Raw genomic sequence first — 20,120 nt, forward strand, 5'->3', positions numbered from 1 at the left:
TAGATAGATAGATAGATAGATAGATAGATAGATAGATAGATAGATAGATAGATAGATAGATAGATAGATAGATAGATAGATAGATAGATAGATAGATAGATAGATAGATAGATAGATAGATAGATAGATAGATAGATAGATAGATAGATAGATAGATAGATAGATAGATAGATAGATAGATAGATAGATAGATAGATAGATAGATAGATAGATAGATAGATAGATAGATAGATAGATAGATAGATAGATAGATAGATAGATAGATAGATAGATAGATAGATAGATAGATAGATAGATAGATAGATAGATAGATAGATAGATAGATAGATAGATAGATAGATAGATAGATAGATAGATAGATAGATAGATAGATAGATAGATAGATAGATAGATAGATAGATAGATAGATAGATAGATAGATAGATAGATAGATAGATAGATAGATAGATAGATAGATAGATAGATAGATAGATAGATAGATAGATAGATAGATAGATAGATAGATAGATAGATAGATAGATAGATAGATAGATAGATAGATAGATAGATAGATAGATAGATAGATAGAGAGAGAGAGAGAGAGAGAGAGAGAGAGAGAGAGAAGCAACTTTATTTGCCCGAGATGTCCTGGGCCTACGAAATAAGTGCAAGTAGAAGAACGCAATCGCCGTCTGGCCTATGGCGCATATTTTTTTATTTTTTTTTTACGCAAGCTATATTATAAGGCATATAAGGCATATGCATATAAGGCATATAAGGCATATTATAAGGCATATTATAGGAACTCATATAACTTATATTCGGTAAGAAACCGGAGCAGGCTCCCACTCTTGTGCCCGAGCACATGCGCGAACGTGCTAGCTTGGGCCAAGGCGGCGTTTCGTCTTTATTTTCAACAGCAGCGGATGCTATCTAGACGGCTCCAGCGTAGCTGCGATTGAGTGACGACATGGGTGTCACGTGTCTAGGCAGAGGCGAGCGCACGGTTACCTCAGTTTCGACGGCTGCTGAGCGACGTCATAGCTGTCACACGGTGTCTCCTGGGTTCAAAGTCAAACACGCACACACGGTGAAGAAGAAGCTACGAAGGGGAGCAGTAAAAGCTGGCTAATTCCGTGCTTCACGTGCCTCTAATGCTCTCCCGGTAATTTGTGACGTTTTATGGGAGAAACGCGCTCATTATTTCCCAAATGTTTTTACCTACGCAAACATTTGTTCATTCGCCGGGCTGCTGATGAATAGTACTCAATACAAAAGCGTTCAAGTGTACAAGATATCTGTACGGTTTAGGTCCTCGATCGTTCTCTGAATTAAACACGTGGACAATGAAATTAGTGAATTGGAGGTGACTGGGATAGATTCCGACTGTCCCCAAGTTCGCACTCCCAAATATTCTTGCAGACACGCAGGGAATAAAAGCAGAGTGGTAATGGCTTGTACACTGGCATCTTTTTTGATTGTTATTCAATTCCCATCTCCTGTATGAAAGATAACTGACTGTTTTTTTTTCGTTTTTTTTTTTTTTTGTGCAGCAGTAGTTTATATGTTCTGGTTTGGTTTGGTTTGGCTTGATGCCTTGGGTATAGCGTCCGAAACCGACTCAAGCTATGAACGACGCCATAGTGGAGGGCTCCGAAAATTTCGGACAACTGTTTTTTTTTTTTAAACTTGTGCTGAAATCGCACGGTAAACGGGCGCCTTTCGTTTCCCCTCCATCGAAACGCGGCCGCGGGTCACAAATTACATAGAGGCGTGTATGAATGACAACTCCTTGGGAGAAATGTTTTCGAGTGAGGTTTTCGACAAGTATTAAGAACCTTTCTGCTGGTATTGTGTGTATTTGCGGATTGCACGTAGACTGGAACGCTACACGTGGCTTCTAGGAGCCGAAGTCAGCGAAGCCTCGGTATGTAGGTTGAATGCATACCCCCCGCAAATGTGGAGAGACCACGCGCTTTGAGAAAGCTGCACGGCAGCTTTTTTGTGCCGGTGGAGCGAATGTTTCGAAAATATGAATAGGGTATCTCCTTAAATGTACTTTTCGTCTTGAAGGAGCAATTTGTCAAACACACCTGTTTCAAAAAAAAAAAAAGAAAAGAAAAAGAAAAACTTTCATCGTAGAGGTTCGCGTGGTCTCTCCACTTTTGCGCAGGGATGTACATATATCGTCGGTTCGAATCCCTGTCGCGGGATAGCCTGCAACCTGACTAGTAGATGCGTGCTATACGCAGCGAAGGATCGTATGACACCCCCATGAACGCTGGACGACGTACTGTTGCATCACAACTCTGATAAAATAGGGAAACTTCCACCATAAAGAGGCCAGTCAGTATTGAGTGAGTACATATAGACGGACGACATGTATAGGACTGCCTGAAAAAGCGGTGCTTGGTCTTGAGTAGGTCTGCGTTACGACATTACTACGTCATAGATTTTGCATGACAGAGCTGCTTCATCGCGCATTTTCAGCACTACCCGTGGCTATGCAGACAGATGTCGCCGATTTTTCTCGTAACAGTACTAGTTAGGCTTTTGCCTTAAAAGCCACATTAAAGGTGGATTCACACGACGGACCGAATAGCGAAGCGATCGGTCACGTTACCTCTGATCCGAGGTCCGTCCGTCCGCGGCGAGCATTCACACGGTGGGAGAGAATAGCAGACGACAGAGCGGACTTACTCTTTCTCCCAGGCACTGCGCGAGAGGAGAGCCTTGTTCTGGCGCGCTGTTATCGAGGGTAGCCTACCATGGACGATGCATGGACGGTGGGTGAATGCGCGGGTTGCGGCGGCCTACAGCTACTGCTGCTGCGCCGTTTTGCCAAAGTATTGTGGTGACTGTTTCGCTCGATGTGGTATACTACGCAGGCAGTTCTCTGCAGTGCAAACGATCGCGCTTACTCTATGAGAGCTGCATGAAAATACTGCTTTCAACCCTTGGAAGACGACCATTCGGACTGCCCCTATGCTCCCGGTACGTGCCAAATGCCAAAACGCTTGAGGAAAGCGATGAATACATTCAAGCGACTGCTCTGTGCAGTCACAAAACTCACGCATTCGGTATCGCGCAGTGCAAGAGCCTGTCACTGTAAATTCTGTGAAAACCATGTACTGCGAATGAAGGCAAAAACAGGCTAGTTCGACTCCAAAATAGAAACGACTGCCGTCAGGCGTCAGAAGCCGCTTCTCGCTTTCCTACAGCGTTTTAGTGCAATGTATGTTATGTTGTCTATGCTTGGGCACCGGGAGCATAGCTGAAAAGCGTTCCGCGAGAGAAATAAATAAATAAAAAAATGTCTTGTCCGTGAAGGATCCGAATTGTGAAAAGGACTCTCGACCTTGTCGCGAATTGCTGCTCGCGGACTGAAGCGAAGCAGCGGAAATCACTGACGTAGGGCCACGTCACAGCGAATCGTGAGAGCGATTCGCGATTTGGTCCGCCGTGTGAATCCACCTTTAGGGGCGAAAAGCTTCGTTCCAGTTGGACTTATAGGTACGGTTCCTGAGCGCCTTAGTCACGTAGCCTTTACGATTATATATAGCATTCATGAGAAGAAATCCGCATCTTGGCAATCCATTTATAGAAAATAAGTCAAAGGCCAAGTCAAAGTACGGCACGTTCACCCCGCAGTTTTCTTAGAAGGCAAAAAATGGCAGGTGCTTTTAAAGGCGCCGGCGACAGAAGCTCCTTCCTGATACCAACCCACGCCTGTTTTGTAAACTCTGACAGCCAAATTATTCATTTATAAACTGCCCTCTCCGAATGAGTTGCACAATGGCTTGACGCTGTTCCCATGAATAAAACATGCTTCTCCAACGACTACACTCGTCTGGTAACCGGGTGCGTTATTCGGCGCAGAAAGTTATTGGGAGAAGCGCTGTTCAACAGCCGATGTGCTAAGTGCTCGAAGGCAGTTTCTCGCGAATCATCCGCTTGTCCGTGCAAATATATAAAGCCCTCGTTATACGTAATTTGCACACGACGGAGCACTACCGGGAAGCACATTAGGTGTGAAATGATTTTTTGTTGTTTTTAACCAAGAAAGAAAACAAGGTACTGAACAAAAATACAAAAAAAACAAACAAACATAGGTTTGTGAAAAACGCTATTTGTAGCGCATAAGCTACGTTATACTTTAAGCTGCTCGGCTAGCTGGGTACATAAGCTAAAGGGGAAAAAAAAGAAAAGGGCTGGAACACCACCTGCGAACAATGCAAAATCTTTTTTTTTTTCTTAATTTTTCGCTAAGCGAATAACTCGAGCTATTTATACTCCACAAAAGGTAACCATTTATAATTATTAAAAATCAGGAGGACCTTTAAGCTCCGTCTTAAAAGTAGACTCATCGCCTAACTTGATGCTACTCTGAAGCGACTTCGATCACACCGGATTATTTGCCTATTACTAAACGACGTTGACCTTTCAGCTCAGCAACCTTGGCGTTAGGGTCCAACTCAGGTTCACCCCTGCCTTTACAATCGTCGGCGGCTTGCTGACGTTCTAGCTCGGCTTCCTTTGCACACTTACGGCGCTTCGCTTCCTTTTAACGTTCGTACCTCAGCATACCGCCTTCACTTCAACCATCCAGCGGTCCAGCAGTACAGCTACCTCATGCCGAGCGCTCTTCTCCGCCTTCTCGGCATTCGTCTTGACTTCTTCCTGGTCGTCAAGCAGCACCATCACGACAAGACACTAAGAGAACACTAAGAGACCGCTAAGAGAACAGGGGAAAGTGCCGCGTACTGGCTAGAAACCGCAAGATAAGGGCATTTAGAAAAAAAAAAAAAAGTGACTTGTAATGTAGTACCAACATGCAATGCCTCGAACTGACAACTGGCTGTTTGTTAAAAATTCAGAGCAGAGCAGAGCAAACTATTGCTCGTCTTCTTATTCGTTTGTCACCCAATTGATAAAGAATATTTCTTTCTTCAAAACGATGGATCTTGCACCGGAACTTTCATTTATATAGAGAGCTGACCCTGAGAAACAAAATATAACAACGGATACAGAAGGGTATAACTGCATGGCCAGCCCTGCCTATAAAAGTGTACGCTACAGTATAACGCGATCGCCCCCGGTTAATAGTTAGATAGGTTTTGATATTCACGGCCGTGCGCAGCTCCTTCACTGCCGCTGCGGCGGCACTTCAGTCGTGCCCTGTACCGACCAGAATGCGTAAACAGGCGCCGCCAGCTCGGTATGCGTGCCACGGCGGCTGCATTTAGATAGAAGCCGAACGCGAAATATACCCGACACCCGAGAATCCGGCGAATATCTTTGCCACAAATGCGAAACAAACGAAGACATCAATTTCGTATACGTCGAAACGCCAGAAGATCGAGTTTTTTCATTTAATGAAAAGAAATGGGGAGGCACGTTGTTGTTATCGCCAAGGCATCAATTCCAGACATGACATGTTTACTACACGCGACAGAGTGTTGAGCTACGGAAAAATGTAAACATTCTCTTGGAAGAGGAGTGTCCATCGCGGCGCGGTTTACTGTTAGATCTGCGTATGCGTCGCCATTGTTTCCTGCTTTTGTGTTCCTCCAGCATGGAGGTATGAAGGAGAAGGAGGAAAGGCAGGGAGGTTAACCGGAAGAAAAAAACGGTTTGCTACCCTGCACTGGGGGAAGGGGGTGAGTGGCTATAGAAGGGTAAAAGAGGGTTACAGAAATATGAAGTCCGTAAATCAGTGAAGTCAGTATAGTCACATCACAGCCACATCACGTCACAGTCACATCACGTCAACAAGACGCACATAACGGCATAGCTCGTCACACACTGAAGAAATGACGACGTAATGCTTTCAGGAGATAACTCTACGGTTAAGCTGACGCGTACAGAGGCATCCGAGATTGCATTGAAAGAAGTGGGTTAATAGGCTTCCAAAACTCTGCAGGTGTATCAGCTGATAGCTTCATGTCATTGCTCGAATTTTATTTGCAAGCCACCTTCATATCTTTTAAAGACAACTTTTACATTCAGAAACAAGGAATTTGTATAGGTTCTTGCGTCGCCCCTGTTCTTAGTAACATATTTTTAGCCGCCATTGACCGTTCCCTAAACGACGAGTTTACTAGTCTGGGGGTATGTAAGTGTTTTAGATATGTGGACGATTTTTTGATTGTTTTATCCAAACAAATAACCTTGACCCACACTGATTCAGTGAGTAGGATTTTAACTGCCTTTAGACAGTATGGGCGAGGTTTGACCTTTACGCATGAACTTCCTTCTAATGGGTCGCTGCAATTTTTAGATATTAACCTTAACCTCGGCGCACAACACGCCTGCTGGTACTACGCACCACGAGCAAAGAAAGAGTTGCTTCCGTTTGATTCCGCGCATTCGAAGGTAGTCAAAAGAGCAATTGCAAGCTCGTGTCTGGAATCCGCACTTACCAAGTCATGCCCGCATGCAATGCATATAAGTTTTAATAATCAAATTGAAAGGCTGCTTTCAGCCGGCTTCCCCTGCGACGTCATATCAGCCGTGGCCGAGAATCTTCTCAGGAAGATAAAAAGAGGTCGAAAAAGTGTGGATGAGCCGCTTCCAAAAAAGAAGATAGTGGTGGTGCCATATATTCACAAAGTGGCGCACAATGTAAAAAAAGTGGCCAAGAGGCATGGCGTCCCTGTTGTTTTTTCTGCCCCACGGAAACTCGCAGCCTTGTGCCCGAGAACCGGGAACCAAGGAGCTAGAGGCAGTGGATGCGACATAAAACATGCCGAAAAGTATGTAAAATGTGCCACTGGTGTGGTATATGAAATTCCACTCAAGTGTGGAGGCGCCTACGTGGGCCAGACAGGCCGATGCGTGAATGAACGCGCAGGGGAACATGCCCGATCCATTCGGAATAAAGAAGGAGCAAACTTGCCTGCTCATTGCCTCGCTTGCAGTGGATGCGAGCCTTTGCTTAAAAAGATTAAGATTCTAGGAAGAAGTAAAAATAAAACAGCGCGGGAGCTTTTGGAGGCCTATCACATAAAAGAAAACGGTGATAAATGTATAAGCGACACTTCTGTCAAACTGTATAACAAGGAAAACCATTTTCTGCGCACCTGTTGTTGACCAGGAGTTGATTGGCTGTACCCCCCCCCCCTCTCTCTCTCTCATTCCCCTTGTTCTTTTGCTGTGATTCTGACTATATAAGGCACTTTCACACAAATAAACTCAGTTGATAGTTTGCGCTCTGTCTGTCTCCTTGGCTTTTTCCTGTGGCTGTGTTTTTATAGCGCATCTTGGTTCCTTTAAAACAGAGGCATATATTTAGAGAAATTTTTAATAGCGAGCGTGGTTTTCAATTAACCTGAAATATCGTCTGCAACCACTGCGCATATTAAATATGGCGCCCATGAAGGTGTGCAAATGCCGAGGCGCAAGTATAGTGATTCAATCATACAAATAAGACGAAAAATGGAGTAAACGAAGGACGAGCGCGAGTCCTTTGTTCCGTCATATTCGTTTCCCGTTTGCACTGCATTTCAACCCACGGTAACTCCGGAAATGGACATCTGTGAGAGCACGTGGGTCTCTTCATTGCAAACTAGGACGTAAGCGGCCTTTCATGTGAGCATTAGCGCGCGCGGGGCAGGATGGGGGTGGTGACGTCAGTTAAATGGCTGCTCTTGGCGAGTGTTTTGAGAAGGAATGCGTCCATAGCGCGACTAGCGCAAGCGTTAGCAGCAGCTCGGATCTCACCCAGCGCCGCTTGAAATCGGAGCACTAAAGGAATCTAGTTCACTACTGGAGACGAGTACATAATTATCGGCGTGTTCTGGTAGATCTCACTCCTAGGTGGCCCTAATGAGGTTAGAACTTTTATATTTCAAATTGGCCAAGGAAGTGAGGACTGGGCGGATGGTGGCGCCATGCTGTGTCCTTTCGTTGAGGTAACAGGCTAGCCGCTCGGAGCGTGTGAAGCGAATGTACTACATTTTGTGTCTATGACACAGCGTCCCACAGGCATATAAACTTAAGGGGTAGTGACGACAGCTCTATCACGACTTTTATGTTAGCAAATTCAAGGAGTACGGAATTTCATAACATTGTTGTCGCTTGTCAGGCAGGAAATACCGCGTTTATTGCTCATATATTTCGATCCGAAGTTCAAGATATTTTTTTTCCCAACGCTGTGATTAATTTTCCCCCATTACGCAGACGGAGAAAATAATGAAAACCGTGGTGTAAACGAAGGCTCCGTAATCGGTGGCTCGCGACGAGCGGTGCGCTCTATAGCAGCAGGAGCTCAAATTAAAGCTACAGCTGGCGCGGAGCCGCCGTTTTGTTTGCACAGCCATCGACCCCGTTCTTGAGCTCGCCAACGAAGCTTTCGCGGTGAGCCTGTGCTTCAGCCACCTCGGCTCCCACAGAGCGTGCGATGTAGCATTAATATAATATGGACCAACCGAGCTGCCCTTCATTCAACGCTTCCTTAGATGTTTACACCTTAAAGGGCCCATGGAAAGCTTTTTACTAGAATTATAAAACGCGTACTACCAATAAGTACCCCATCAATTCTTCCTGCAACGAAAACATATTTAAGCCAGCTTCATTAGCACCGAACATATAGGCGATCAAAAATGATGCCTCTCCTCTTCCCCCTGAACGTAACCCACGCCGGCGCGCAAAAAAAAAAAAAAAGAAGAAAATGCCGAAGATTACGTTACCTCCTAATGCGAAATTTGTTTGAGATTTCCGATAGATTGTGGCAAATAATTCGAACAAGACATGCATGTACCATTACAGACAACTTTATTTTTTACACATATTCCTTCAAAAAATACTTCACTAACAGTTCTTGACTGTCATGAAGGAAGCTTTGGGGATCGGGAGGTCGCGGGAGGCAGCGCGTGGGTTCATAGAAATGTTGCGCGGCGAAGAGATAGCAGCGACTTACTGATGCCGCTGACGCCGGTAGCGAGTGAAGACAACGTGGCTCAGCGTTTCGGTTTGGGATGCACGCACCGTGATCCGCTGATAGCGAGCTGGCGCTTCGGCAACCGGAGAACCGGAGAAAAAGGGGGGGGGGGGGGGGGGACACGCAGCGGCGACCGGTGGCGGAGAACACGCGCGGTCGCCGCCACGGAGGAAGAGCGGGACTGAGCTGGGGGGGCTGAGAGAGGGGCGGAGCTGGTTACGAGGCACGACGCCGACGACGACGCGAGTTGCACGAGTTGCACCAAAGAGTTGCACTCTAAAAAGAAAACAAGTCGCGACCGCGTCCCAAAACGAATCGTCCAGCTCGCCTAAATTATCAGCGTCCAATGAGAGGACGCGCCCGGCAGCCCCACTGACGTCAGTGGGGAGGCTTGCACGCGGCGATGTGTCGCCCAAATCGGCTGTGAGCAGTCGCCAGGAGCACTTTTTAAAAATGATTCGCAAATTATCAACTCCACGTAACATATTCAAATCTGACTCGAATACCCACAATGACAACCTCTACGAATTGCTAGCATTAGAATTTTACCACAAGTAGCATTTCAGGAGCCCTTTAAGAGGCTTACTCGAAAGTTGTCAACGAGTTTAAGTACGTGTTATGCTATAAACTGATGGGCCAGATCGTGCGCACTGAGACGACGAAAGAACAGCGAACACTGATAAGATAAAATATTCTGAGATACATCGGCAAACTCCGATGCTTATTCTAGACGCGGATCATCCGTGACATCCCCAGCACGCTTCCAAAAGATTCGGCACGCTTAGGGAGCAATTGTTTATTAGCGATGACAATTTAAACACTTGAAGCAAAGCTTTAAGACCTTATTCAATAAATCAAAGCTGCTTCTATTCTTTATTCTGGCTTCATTCGCTCTTACAATGCATTGAAAGAAAAAAAAATCATACATTTAAGACGGCACTACACGTGTCGCAGAGCTGTCACTGGCAGCGCTGCCGGGTTTATATAGTTCCTTTAATTTTTCTACTTAAAACTACCTTACCATTCACAATTACAGTTTCAACAAAATCTGTGCGTCTTAAATGTCATGCCCTGCACGCGACCTTGGCAGTGCGGCAGTCGCCTGGGCGCGACTCCACGTTGTCGCGTCCCTAGAGTTGCATAGAGTACAATAGCTGCACATTGTGTCCACGATGTCAGGGTTTCCAGACATCGTATAGCACTGAAAAAACGAGGCGACCGTAAGGAAAAAACAAGTTTGAAATTGTTCTGCTACGATTCCTAGCTCCATAGTCGGGTATTCTTCAACATGGGGACAGAGCTTTCAAATAACGCAAGGAAAACAAAATAGTCGGGGAGGTCAGTAGACTGTCCCTTTATATTCTTTCAATAAATGAGATCGGGCCTTGGAGCAGTCCGAGCCGAATATCATTCGTAATTACTTACGTCAATATGAATTCATTAAAACAATTGATGTGCCATAAAAACCATCGCTGGGGCTCGTTCTTTAGTACTGTTAAACCCGGAAAATGAATTGCAAATGAGACAAAGTTGCACAGAGACGTAGTAAATCGCGTAGAAACCGCGAATGCAGGAAGTTCCGCACTGTAAGCAAGCACCCAAGGCAAAGTGTAAAAACAGGGTGCCGCTACGGCTATTGGCCGCGACAATATGAAGAAAGTGATTGGCGTCGAATCGTTATTCAACGACATGCCAAGGAGGGACCTTTTTTATTGCGCCAGGTTTCGATCCGTTGCGTGGTCCCGGCGGAGGCCACGCTTGACCTTGAACAACCGAGGAGGATAAGGAGGAGGAGCAGAAAAAGAAGAAGACTGGTAACTTAAGCTCTAGCGTCATACTCTTAAAGGATGAGCTTAAGTGTCCCCGATAATAATATAGCACCTTACACTGATAGGGCGTGATAGGGAAATAATGTAGCAGGCAAAAGAAACTTCCGTCGTTGCTATCGCAATTCAACTAGGGTCAACCAGAGTTAAACCACAACTAATTTTATTACAACTAGCTGGCCCCAAGAGAATCCCCTTACAGCCGTCCCGACAAGAAGAGATATCCCAACCAGTCTTCGAAGTCACGGTTTCCGGGTTCCCAAAGCTGTTTCTCCCATCACCATCAGGCCCATCACTTGGCACGGGCATTAACGGACACCAGCGCGTACACCATGTGGCGTTTCTCAACGTTAGTGAGCTACAGAAATCATTTCACTTTGTCACATAGACTTCTATGCCTATTTCAGATAATAGTTTGGACCAGCTTTTCATTGCTTGTAGCGTGGGAAGTATTAGAGGAATCTTTAGCGAACCCTTTCTCCGACATCGTAGTGTGATTTGTTGAGGACATCGAGATACCGCGAAATGAGCGAATGGGCGACATGCACGGTTCAAAGTTTTCTTTTCCTTTTTTTTTTTTTCAACACAAGGTCAGTCAAGTATTTGTCGTTTATTCACGTGGCCATTTATCGAAGGTTTAAAACGGCCTTTCTGTGCCTATCACCCCCCCCCCCCCCCCTCTCATTTTACACTTCTTAGAAAAAAAAAAAAAAACAAAGGCTACATATTTTTTCTTCTTCTCATTTTGCATGCGCTAGCATGAATGTCCGTTTTTCGCTGGATAGCATGCTGATGCGATAAACCGGACTGCGCAAGGGATTGCCCAATTTTTACGACTGCACTCAACTCCGAACAAGCTTGCCGGCACACATTGGTAGACGGACTGCGTCCATGCTGGTAAAGTGAAGGTGCTGCCGGATTTGTTGGGCCATTAAAGAAAAGAAAATTCTCATATGATCAAAAATAAAGGAAGCCAAGTTTACCTCGCGAAGACACTTAATACATTCGACTGGCTATGTGGCTTGAGCCCGAAAAACTGGCAACGGTTTAAATATGGTTGAAATTCGTTAAACGGGCATTAACTAGGTTTCACACGGTTCTTCATGATTTAACGTTTGATTCTGCATTCCACTTCTCAAAACCGTTTCGATGACATATGACTGGAAAATATAGTATAATGTGTAGTTTCAATCAAAATAAAACTATATTTGAGTAAGTCCTGCAATTAGTGTAGTGCGATCGAACTCGACAAAAGCTATCCAAAGATATGTGACCTTTTATAGCATAATGTTCACTTCTGAATCACAATTATCTAATTAACTGTAATTATTTATGACCTGCAACCAGTCCATCGCAATTACATTTGACAAGCTGTCCAAAACTATATGACAATGTACAGCAAAGGTAAAACTTTAATCATGTAAAACTAACTACAATTGATTATGACATGTAATTAGTAAAGCGGTCAGTTGATCATGTGGTATAGTGGGTCAGTAAGTTATTTGTCATGCCCCAGTTCAGCATAGTGCACATATCAAGCAAGACTTGTTATTAGGCAGCCTAAGTTACCAGTTTGACTTTGTCTGAACTTGAAGGTCAGGTTGACGAAATCAAGCTTTTTCTGAATTTGTACTAGGTGTAGTAGAGCTATTGATATAAAAGAGCACAGCACATCTACGTTAGAAAACTTACTATGAGTCGAGTGAGCGAGTGTGAGTTCATGCCACAAACCTGCAAAAGTTGAGCCGGGAAAGAAGAGAGAAAGCTGTTACCAACACGTTAAAAGCGGGCAAAAACTGCAGCTGCTTTGTGTCAAAAGGTGTTGCAGGATGTCAAGAATTAGTTTGTTAGCAACAACTAGACTTGTCCTTAAATACTGAAACCAGCAAAACGTGCATATTTTACCCCACAATTTAGGCGAGAATTAAGCAAATATGACGGAAAGGGAGACAAAAAGATGCAGTAATAAAGAGCAAGAAATTCAGAAAGTAGTTTCATTTATATGATTATAAGCCCACTAAGCAAGCATGGTAGCATGGTAGCCTGTAAGCATGCTTATTTCATTTTAAAAACAGCTCGAGTGCTGTCGCTCATCTGAAAATTCAAACAACGGGTAGTTTGACCCAAAGTTATGAAGCCGACACACAGTAACAAGGAGAGCGTGAGAAATACAATGCTGCAATAGAGCAAAGATATGATAGAGCAAAAAATGTGCAATATATGTGACAGTCCCTGGCTACAGCATAAACTGCAAGTACAAAAACCGTAAGATACACAGCATTGAAAATATGTAATTCCATAAATAATACTGGTAACAGTCGAACCTGGATATATCGAGCTGAAAAGTGATACCGGAGCAGTTATATGTACTCATAATTCGGTATATAAAAACGACACTCGTATATGTAACCTAAAGTAACGAACAGACTGCGCCTACACTAGTGACGTGCTTCATGGAGCGACGTGCCAACTGCTGTTGCATTGGCAGAGCACAGATGCCGAGGCGTTGCAAGGCCCAAGCCTGTTTTGCATCGATGCCTTAAACAGCACTTGTTCAAGACTAGCCCCTGCCTCCCTAAGATATCTAACCTTGCCTTAAGTATAACACAGACAAAACAATCGCTCATTGATATTAAGTATCATTGATATTATTCCTCAAAGACTTCAGCAGAGAAGCAGAGCGAGCGACTGTCGCCGCTAAGATCTAAATAGCTACATAAAGCAAAGTTGTTAGTCTGCGTTTGTGCTCGTCTTACACCTTCTTCGTCCTTGTCTCCTTGTCGTCCTAGTGCAGCATATCTCCTTCTTTCTCCCTTTCTATTCAATTCTGAACCAACTAGCCCACAAGTTCTACTTAGATAGCTACGTTAGCTTCACCGCACGACCACGTCGTGGGGCGGAAAACGAGTACCAGAGGTCGAAAGCCATCCCCCAAGACTGCCCAACCGGAGACCCTGCCGCCTGCGTGCGTCAAATGTGATCGCACTTGAAGGGGCGCGGATAGTTGTATAGCGAAATCGCAGTTCAATATATCGCGAGATTTTTCCCGTGCTTCAACGCATAATTTTCAAAGAGATAATCAATGCGTTCGCTATAGAGGATAATTCGAAATAACCAGGTTCGACATATCCGGGCTTGAATGCACATTACATTGCACAATTCTATAAAGGGGCCAATGAAAGCTCAAATATTTCTGAACAAATCACAGAAAAAGACCCCAATTCCAGTTGATGCACACGAGCGATATATAACATTAAGATCAAACATGCGGTGATACATGCGTATAACAAACAAAAACAAACGCAGGGGAAAAACGAAAGGAAAAAAAAGAAGAAACGAGTTTGGAGCATGCTACGGATACACAATGCGGCACCGGTGTGCAATGAAACAATAAATGATAACGAGAGAAAAAAAGGAAATTGAGACAGCATAGTGCACGCAACGAACTACCAACGAAATGACAGAGCCCCGAAGTCGCTAGCGGACAAAGTGAAGACGGCAGACAAGAAGCAGCCGCTGCGAAAGGACCATATTTTAGGAGAGACAAAAACAAAAGCGCGGCTGCGGGAGCGCTTGGCAAGACCGAGAACCCGCTAAAGCCCACTCGCGCGATTAGATTTCAGCTATAAGCGGTCCAGAACGCAGAGATAACTCGGCCACTTAGAGAGTCCGAGAGGAGCGAAATGAGAACACAAAGCGAAAATCGCCCGGTTATAAGCGACGAAGTGGAACATAAGCACGGACAGAGTCGGCGGAGGGCGCTTACCAAGAAGGCGCACAAGAACTCGGCACAGCTAAGACAAAGAAATGAGAAAATCAAAAGATGAACGAACGCGAAACCCAACTCCAACCACACTCAGATCCTTTACACAGAAATAATGCGAGCGAGAGAGAGAGACAAAAAAAAAAAAAACAGCAATGCAACGTAATAAGTCCGATGAACGAGAAGCGATGAGCTGACCAGAGCAGGTGAAACGGAGACACGGCTAAGACGAAGTGAAATATGACGCGGCCCGAGAAAATTCGGAGCATAAAACAGAGGCGCACAGCCGAGAAGATATCAAGCGGGGAATACTAGATGGAGAAACGACCCCGCAGAAAAAAAAAATAAATAAAGAAACGGGCCCCACCGCACAGAGTGTACAGAAGCGCGGAGCCCAGGAAAGTGGGCGCATAAGTCAACGCGTATTATAAGCCAGCCTTTGGGGGAAGTCGGTGGAAGGACGGTGACGGTGTGTGTGTGGGGGGGGGGGGGGGGGGGGGGGGGGGGGAGGGGGGGGGAAGCTAGTGCCAAAAGCATAACGGAGCGAGCTCTTAGCAGTTATGGAAGACAGAAGAGGAATGCAGACGATGCAGACGGCCGTGGCGGGCGCAGCAGACGACGCTGGAAGCAGATGACGGGAAATAGGGAGGAAAAATACAAGAAATCTTAGCAAAGGGAAGAAAAAAGGACTCCGCTCGGTAATGATGAGGTGAGTCGAGAGGAACGCAGGAGGAGAATAAAAGAGCGCAACCGAGTGAAATAAATGAGGCCACGGAATGGTCGAAGCAGTAAGTCAAGCGCACGATGCACGGAAAAGAAATATGTTAAGGAATATCCCTTCCCCATCCCCTTGTCGTCCTTAACATCCTTGGAAAACTGAAGACAAAAGAAGCTAGAATAGTAGTGAGCTTGGGACAAGTGAGATTATAAGTCAAGATATGACAAATATGGAGGATATAAATATAAAGAAATGCTACAAAAAAGAAAGAGGAGACATAAAATGAGGAAGGAAGAAAGAAAAGGAAGTCTAGAAACTGGTAACCTTACCCTCGGGGCCGGTGCTCACGGAGAAGCCAGCTCGCTTGCGAATCTTGCCGGCTATAGGAATGTCGTCGTCCGATTCCTCTGCGGTGCGGGTAAAGAAAAAAATAAATGGTAAGGGATAAAGGGAAATGTATAGGAAACGTGCGAAGAAAAACAAGGCGGTCGCGAACACGAATAAGACACTAAGTGAGACAGGCATATCTCAGAATACTACGGGAAGAAACAGCTAAACACGGTGCACTTGTCTTTATTTGTTTTCTGCTTATTGGTTTCCGACCTCCATTCAGCCCGGTGCCGTTAGATGGTGCAGAATAAAGGGCGGTATGAATTCGATTAAGCAGTTATCATTCAGTCGGAACCGGGTAACTAGATGAAGGCGGAAATGGCGAAGCAGAATAAGGTGGCTTGAAATGCGTGCACAAGCAATTAACAAAACCAAAAGGCAGCCAGCCACCACTGAGAGAGAAATTAGACACAATTTCTAAAACTTTTATTTCAGAACCCCTAAAACACAGCAGAACCGCAGCACTTTTTTTTTTTCACAAGAAAAATCAACAGATACTAGAAACTTACCATCAAAAAACCTAAATGGCGAGAAATGACAAATGTTCATGAGTGTTTCAGCATGAATTGAAGACACGAACAAATAAGAACGAACAAGCTCTCATGAAACAGTAAAATCATGTACAAAGAAAGAAAGTAACTAGATAGATGGGAGCAATAAATAAAGAGGGCAGAACGAGCGCCGACGCCCGGCGAGGCAGTAAAAATGAGCGCCATAAGGCAACGGGGGTCGGGAAGAGGGGATGCGGATTCCCCATCAAAATCGAGAAACAGCGCCGCGACGCTATGTTCCCTGTCGTCCGCAAATGACGAATGCGCCCCAAAGGGCGTTCAGGTGCGAGTTTCACACGAGCAGCGAGCTCAGAAAAAAAAAAATAAAAATAAAATAAAGCAGGGCTGCCATAGAGAAAAAAAGAAAGAACAGAGGCAATACATTTCCGTTCTCCTTCGTATAGCGTTTTCTTCAAGGAGGCTACAATATTAGAAAGGGCAAGGAAAAAAGAAATGGACGTAGCGACATCCTAAAAAGCTTAGGGGAAAGGACATTTTGATAAAAGAAGAAAAACAAAAAATGTAGGGGAACGGGTAAAAAAGAAAGAAAGGGGGAATGGTATTAAAAGTAGAGCCGAGAACATCAGTCGTATATAAGGAGTTCTTCATCTTCATTTCGCGCTCGAATGGGGGCTCAATGAAAACCGCACTCGCACACACACGCACGCGAGAACCGGAAGTGCGAACGCCACCGACCGTGGGGCGGAAAGGCCTCGCTGCGTTTTCATTTTTGCTCTGTTTTGTAATATTTCTCTTTTTAGCCGACCTGGATTTCGTCTCCAGTGCGACAGGTCACCCGTTAAGCGCTAAAAGACGAGGTTGGTCCATGTTCCTGTCTTGGCTTTCCTATTGCATCGCGCGAGAGCTTTGCTAGACCATGTTCCTGTTTCTGTACCCCCCTTTTTTTTTCTTTTTCTAATGCATTACCAGTGGTGACCTGTTTTTCTTCCCTCAGGAAAGCTCTGCTGAAAACGGCTTTTTCGACGTCATCCATAACCATCATCAATACACTGTCTTCTCAAGGGCAAATGCAAAGATCGACTGAAAAGGCGTGTTGATAGCTCTATTTTGTGAAAAGCATGGCTAGCGTGACTTGCGATACAGTCGCAAACAGAAAAGCAATAAGTAACAAGCGCAGAACACAAGCAGGAGAATGGGCGCCCGACGGTGGCATCCCAAAGTTGTAGCACTACAATCGCAGTGGGAACTACACGGTCTACGTCAGCGGCACGAAGGCCTCCTAGCGTACGAACGCAGCAACGTCAGGGCGTACTCTACGAAGCTCATGCGGTGCTCTGGGCACTCGGGATGCTCGTGAGAGAAAGAGAGAGAGAGAGAGAAAGAGGCAAAAAAAAAAAAAATGAACAGAGAAGAATGCTAAGCGTTGAAAGCCCCACGACTTCGGATGGGGTTGGGTGACGTGTTGCATAGCGAATACAAAATAGCACTACAGCGGTGACATCCTGGACAAGAGCGGCAAAAAAAAAAAAATAAAAAAAAAGGCCGTAGACGCATAAGACGGCAATTCTTTACTTAACTAACAACTACGTTTATTGCGGAAAAGTTGACGAGCGAGATTGTAAACATCCCGTTGCCCGTTTGTGTTTTTTCCCGCAAGCTTTACTACGTTTACTCCTTATTTTTTTATTTAGTGCGAAAACACTGCTTAACGGGGTAAACCAGAAAACAAAAACAAAAAAATCAAGATGCGTGTTTGAATCCTCGCCCTGTGACGTTTGAACATGCTTCTGGCTGCACGTGGTAGCTGGCAGATGACATGGCCGGCACTGATTGGTCGGTTACATTTATGACATCACGCGACCACATGTCATAGCCTAACTAGCAGGCGATAGTCACTCGAGCTTCGCCACTGATATGGAAGGGCGAGGGATCGGAATCCACTGGAGCCTTTCCAGGACCCTTGCATCCCGAGTTAGACCAAAGCCGGTCGTGGATCAAAGGCGGCATTGGGCAGCTACCCCTAGACCACGCAGGCATGCTCGTGCGGTTTGGTTAAATCGGGCTTTTTATTGCGAAAGCAATACTACGCTCATGAACGGCCTTTTGCGTAGCGGCGACAGTTAAACTATTCTTCGGCGCGGCTAATGATGAGTTTCAGCCTCGGCGCAAACGGTATGAGTAAAGTGGGTGGACCGGTCAGATTTATTTACATATTTTTACAACTTATATTCACACTAATGTCGTCGGGTGCGACATCAACGTAGAGGGCTAACTGCAACCGAGTGAACGATCGGCGGTCAGAGGCTAGCAGAATCAGGCCTTGGCCTCCTGCTACACTTTAGGCCGGAGTCCCTTGAGACCTCCGTCAGCCTAGCCTCCCTCCTCAAACAACCATCTCTGCAGCTGGGTGCACGTTCGGAGGTCAGAGGCTAGCAGAATCAGGCCTTGGCCTTCTGCTACACTTTAGGCCAGAGTCCCTTGAGACTTCCGTCAGCCTAGCCTCCCTCCTCGAACAACCCGTCTGCCCTCGACTCTCTCCGAGCCCAACTCTGCTGCCACCGGGTGTACGATCGGAGGTGAGAGGCTAGCAGAATCAGGCCTTGGCCTTCTGCTACACTTTAGGCCGGAGTCCCTTGGGCCTTCCGTCAGCCTAGCCTCCCTCCTCGAACAACCCGTCTGCTCTCGACCCTCGTCCGAGCCCAACTCCGCTCCGAGCCCAACTGTCTCAACGCTCCTTCCTTAGCGCTCAAAATTCAAGTCTCGCCCGATGACCAATCAACGACTATTCACTGTGTGGCCAATAACATGCAGTCTTTTGAAATGGGCTGGCCAATCATTGTGCCACATATACCCCTCTCCTACGCATGTCAAATAATACACACACAAAACTAAGCGGCGAGTGGTTGCGCACGCAAACACATACATTGAGATTTCTCCCTCTCCAAAATCCTCCCGTGCAAGCGGCGCCAAGCAGTCGCAAAGACGGACTGCGTCCGAAAACACTTCCGAAGACACACACATATAAACACACACACGCAAACCTCAGGCCCAAACATTCCGATCCCTGCTCTTGGTCGGTTGCGCGCGGGCGGCGGATTCAAAGGGACACACAGGCGTCTTCCCGGGAAGACATGTCAACAGCGCGTTCTCCCCAGGCCTTTCGGGATTTATGGCCTCCGTGCCCTCTCCACTCGAAGCGGGAGACAAGCGCCGAACCCACAACCACGCGCTTACGCTGCGCCTTCTACTTGCTCTGCCTCCCTCGCGGCACGGGACGGACAGGGCCGGCAGCCCGCTGCCATGTGTTCTGGGCGCACTTCCGAGAAGCGGTCGCCCGCGCGACCGTCATAAATCTGCCCGCGTCAAGCTGCCCCTTGACCTTGGTCGCCCCTTTCGGAATCTCGCTTCTGTGCGAAGCCCGCAAACTTAACTGCGACCAGTAGCCACGTTTGACCTTTAGAATGACCTCTGACGTTATATCAGGGTGAGAGACGGGCTACCAAGTCGAGTCGTCGCGTAGCGACGGCGGGTAGCCACGGCCACGGCCGGTCTCGAGGGAGAGAGCGCGCGCTCTTTCTTACGGCCTTCTCAATCGCCGCGTGAACAATGGGAACTTTTCTCCTTGAGTCACGCTCTCCGCCGCCGCAAGGGGCGCGACCTGCTCACCGTTCGCTCCGCATCTGCTTCAGTGGTGGCGGGTGGCATTTGCCTGGTTTCGCGCTGTCGCCCGCGGGTTTCGTGGTGAGTGCACCCCCTAAATGAACGATTACAGAAGGTAGATGCTGCAGCGGCATCCTGCCAGCGTGCTACACACGTGAATGGAGTCTTTATATTAAAAAACACTGTCGCTCAGCAAACGCTCGACAAGCATATGACATGTATTGCGGCATGGTATCTACTTTTGTTCATTTTAATCTCAATTTTTTCCCAAGCCTGTACAAGAAGATGAATAAAAAAAGTGAATGAGCAGTGATCACATCGAAGCTTCTTA

At 46.1% G+C, this 20,120-nt stretch overlaps 1 protein-coding gene across 3 annotated transcripts in view; it reads right to left on the reverse strand.

The window, feature by feature from the left end:
• The window catches only part of LOC146175642 (ninein-like protein), a 547,135-nt gene that overhangs the window by 26,852 nt on the left and 500,163 nt on the right, over positions 1–20,120 (reverse strand). For 2 of the 3 annotated variants that reach the window (XM_084582041.1, XM_084582040.1), the window contains exons 15-16: positions 15,557–15,634; positions 12,439–12,477 (exon numbers count right to left, since the gene is read on the reverse strand). In XM_084582041.1, the coding sequence (XP_084438167.1) occupies positions 12,439–12,477; positions 15,557–15,634 (117 nt within the window). The remainder of the gene's footprint in view (positions 1–12,438; positions 12,478–15,556; positions 15,635–20,120) is intronic. The other variant, XM_084582042.1, reaches the window with a different exon arrangement.

The sequence above is a fragment of the Amblyomma maculatum genome, chromosome 10 (assembly GCF_055883805.1).
Source record: "Amblyomma maculatum isolate TAMU_Amacu chromosome 10, ASM5588380v1, whole genome shotgun sequence".
NCBI classification, from domain to species: domain Eukaryota; kingdom Metazoa; phylum Arthropoda; class Arachnida; order Ixodida; family Ixodidae; genus Amblyomma; species Amblyomma maculatum.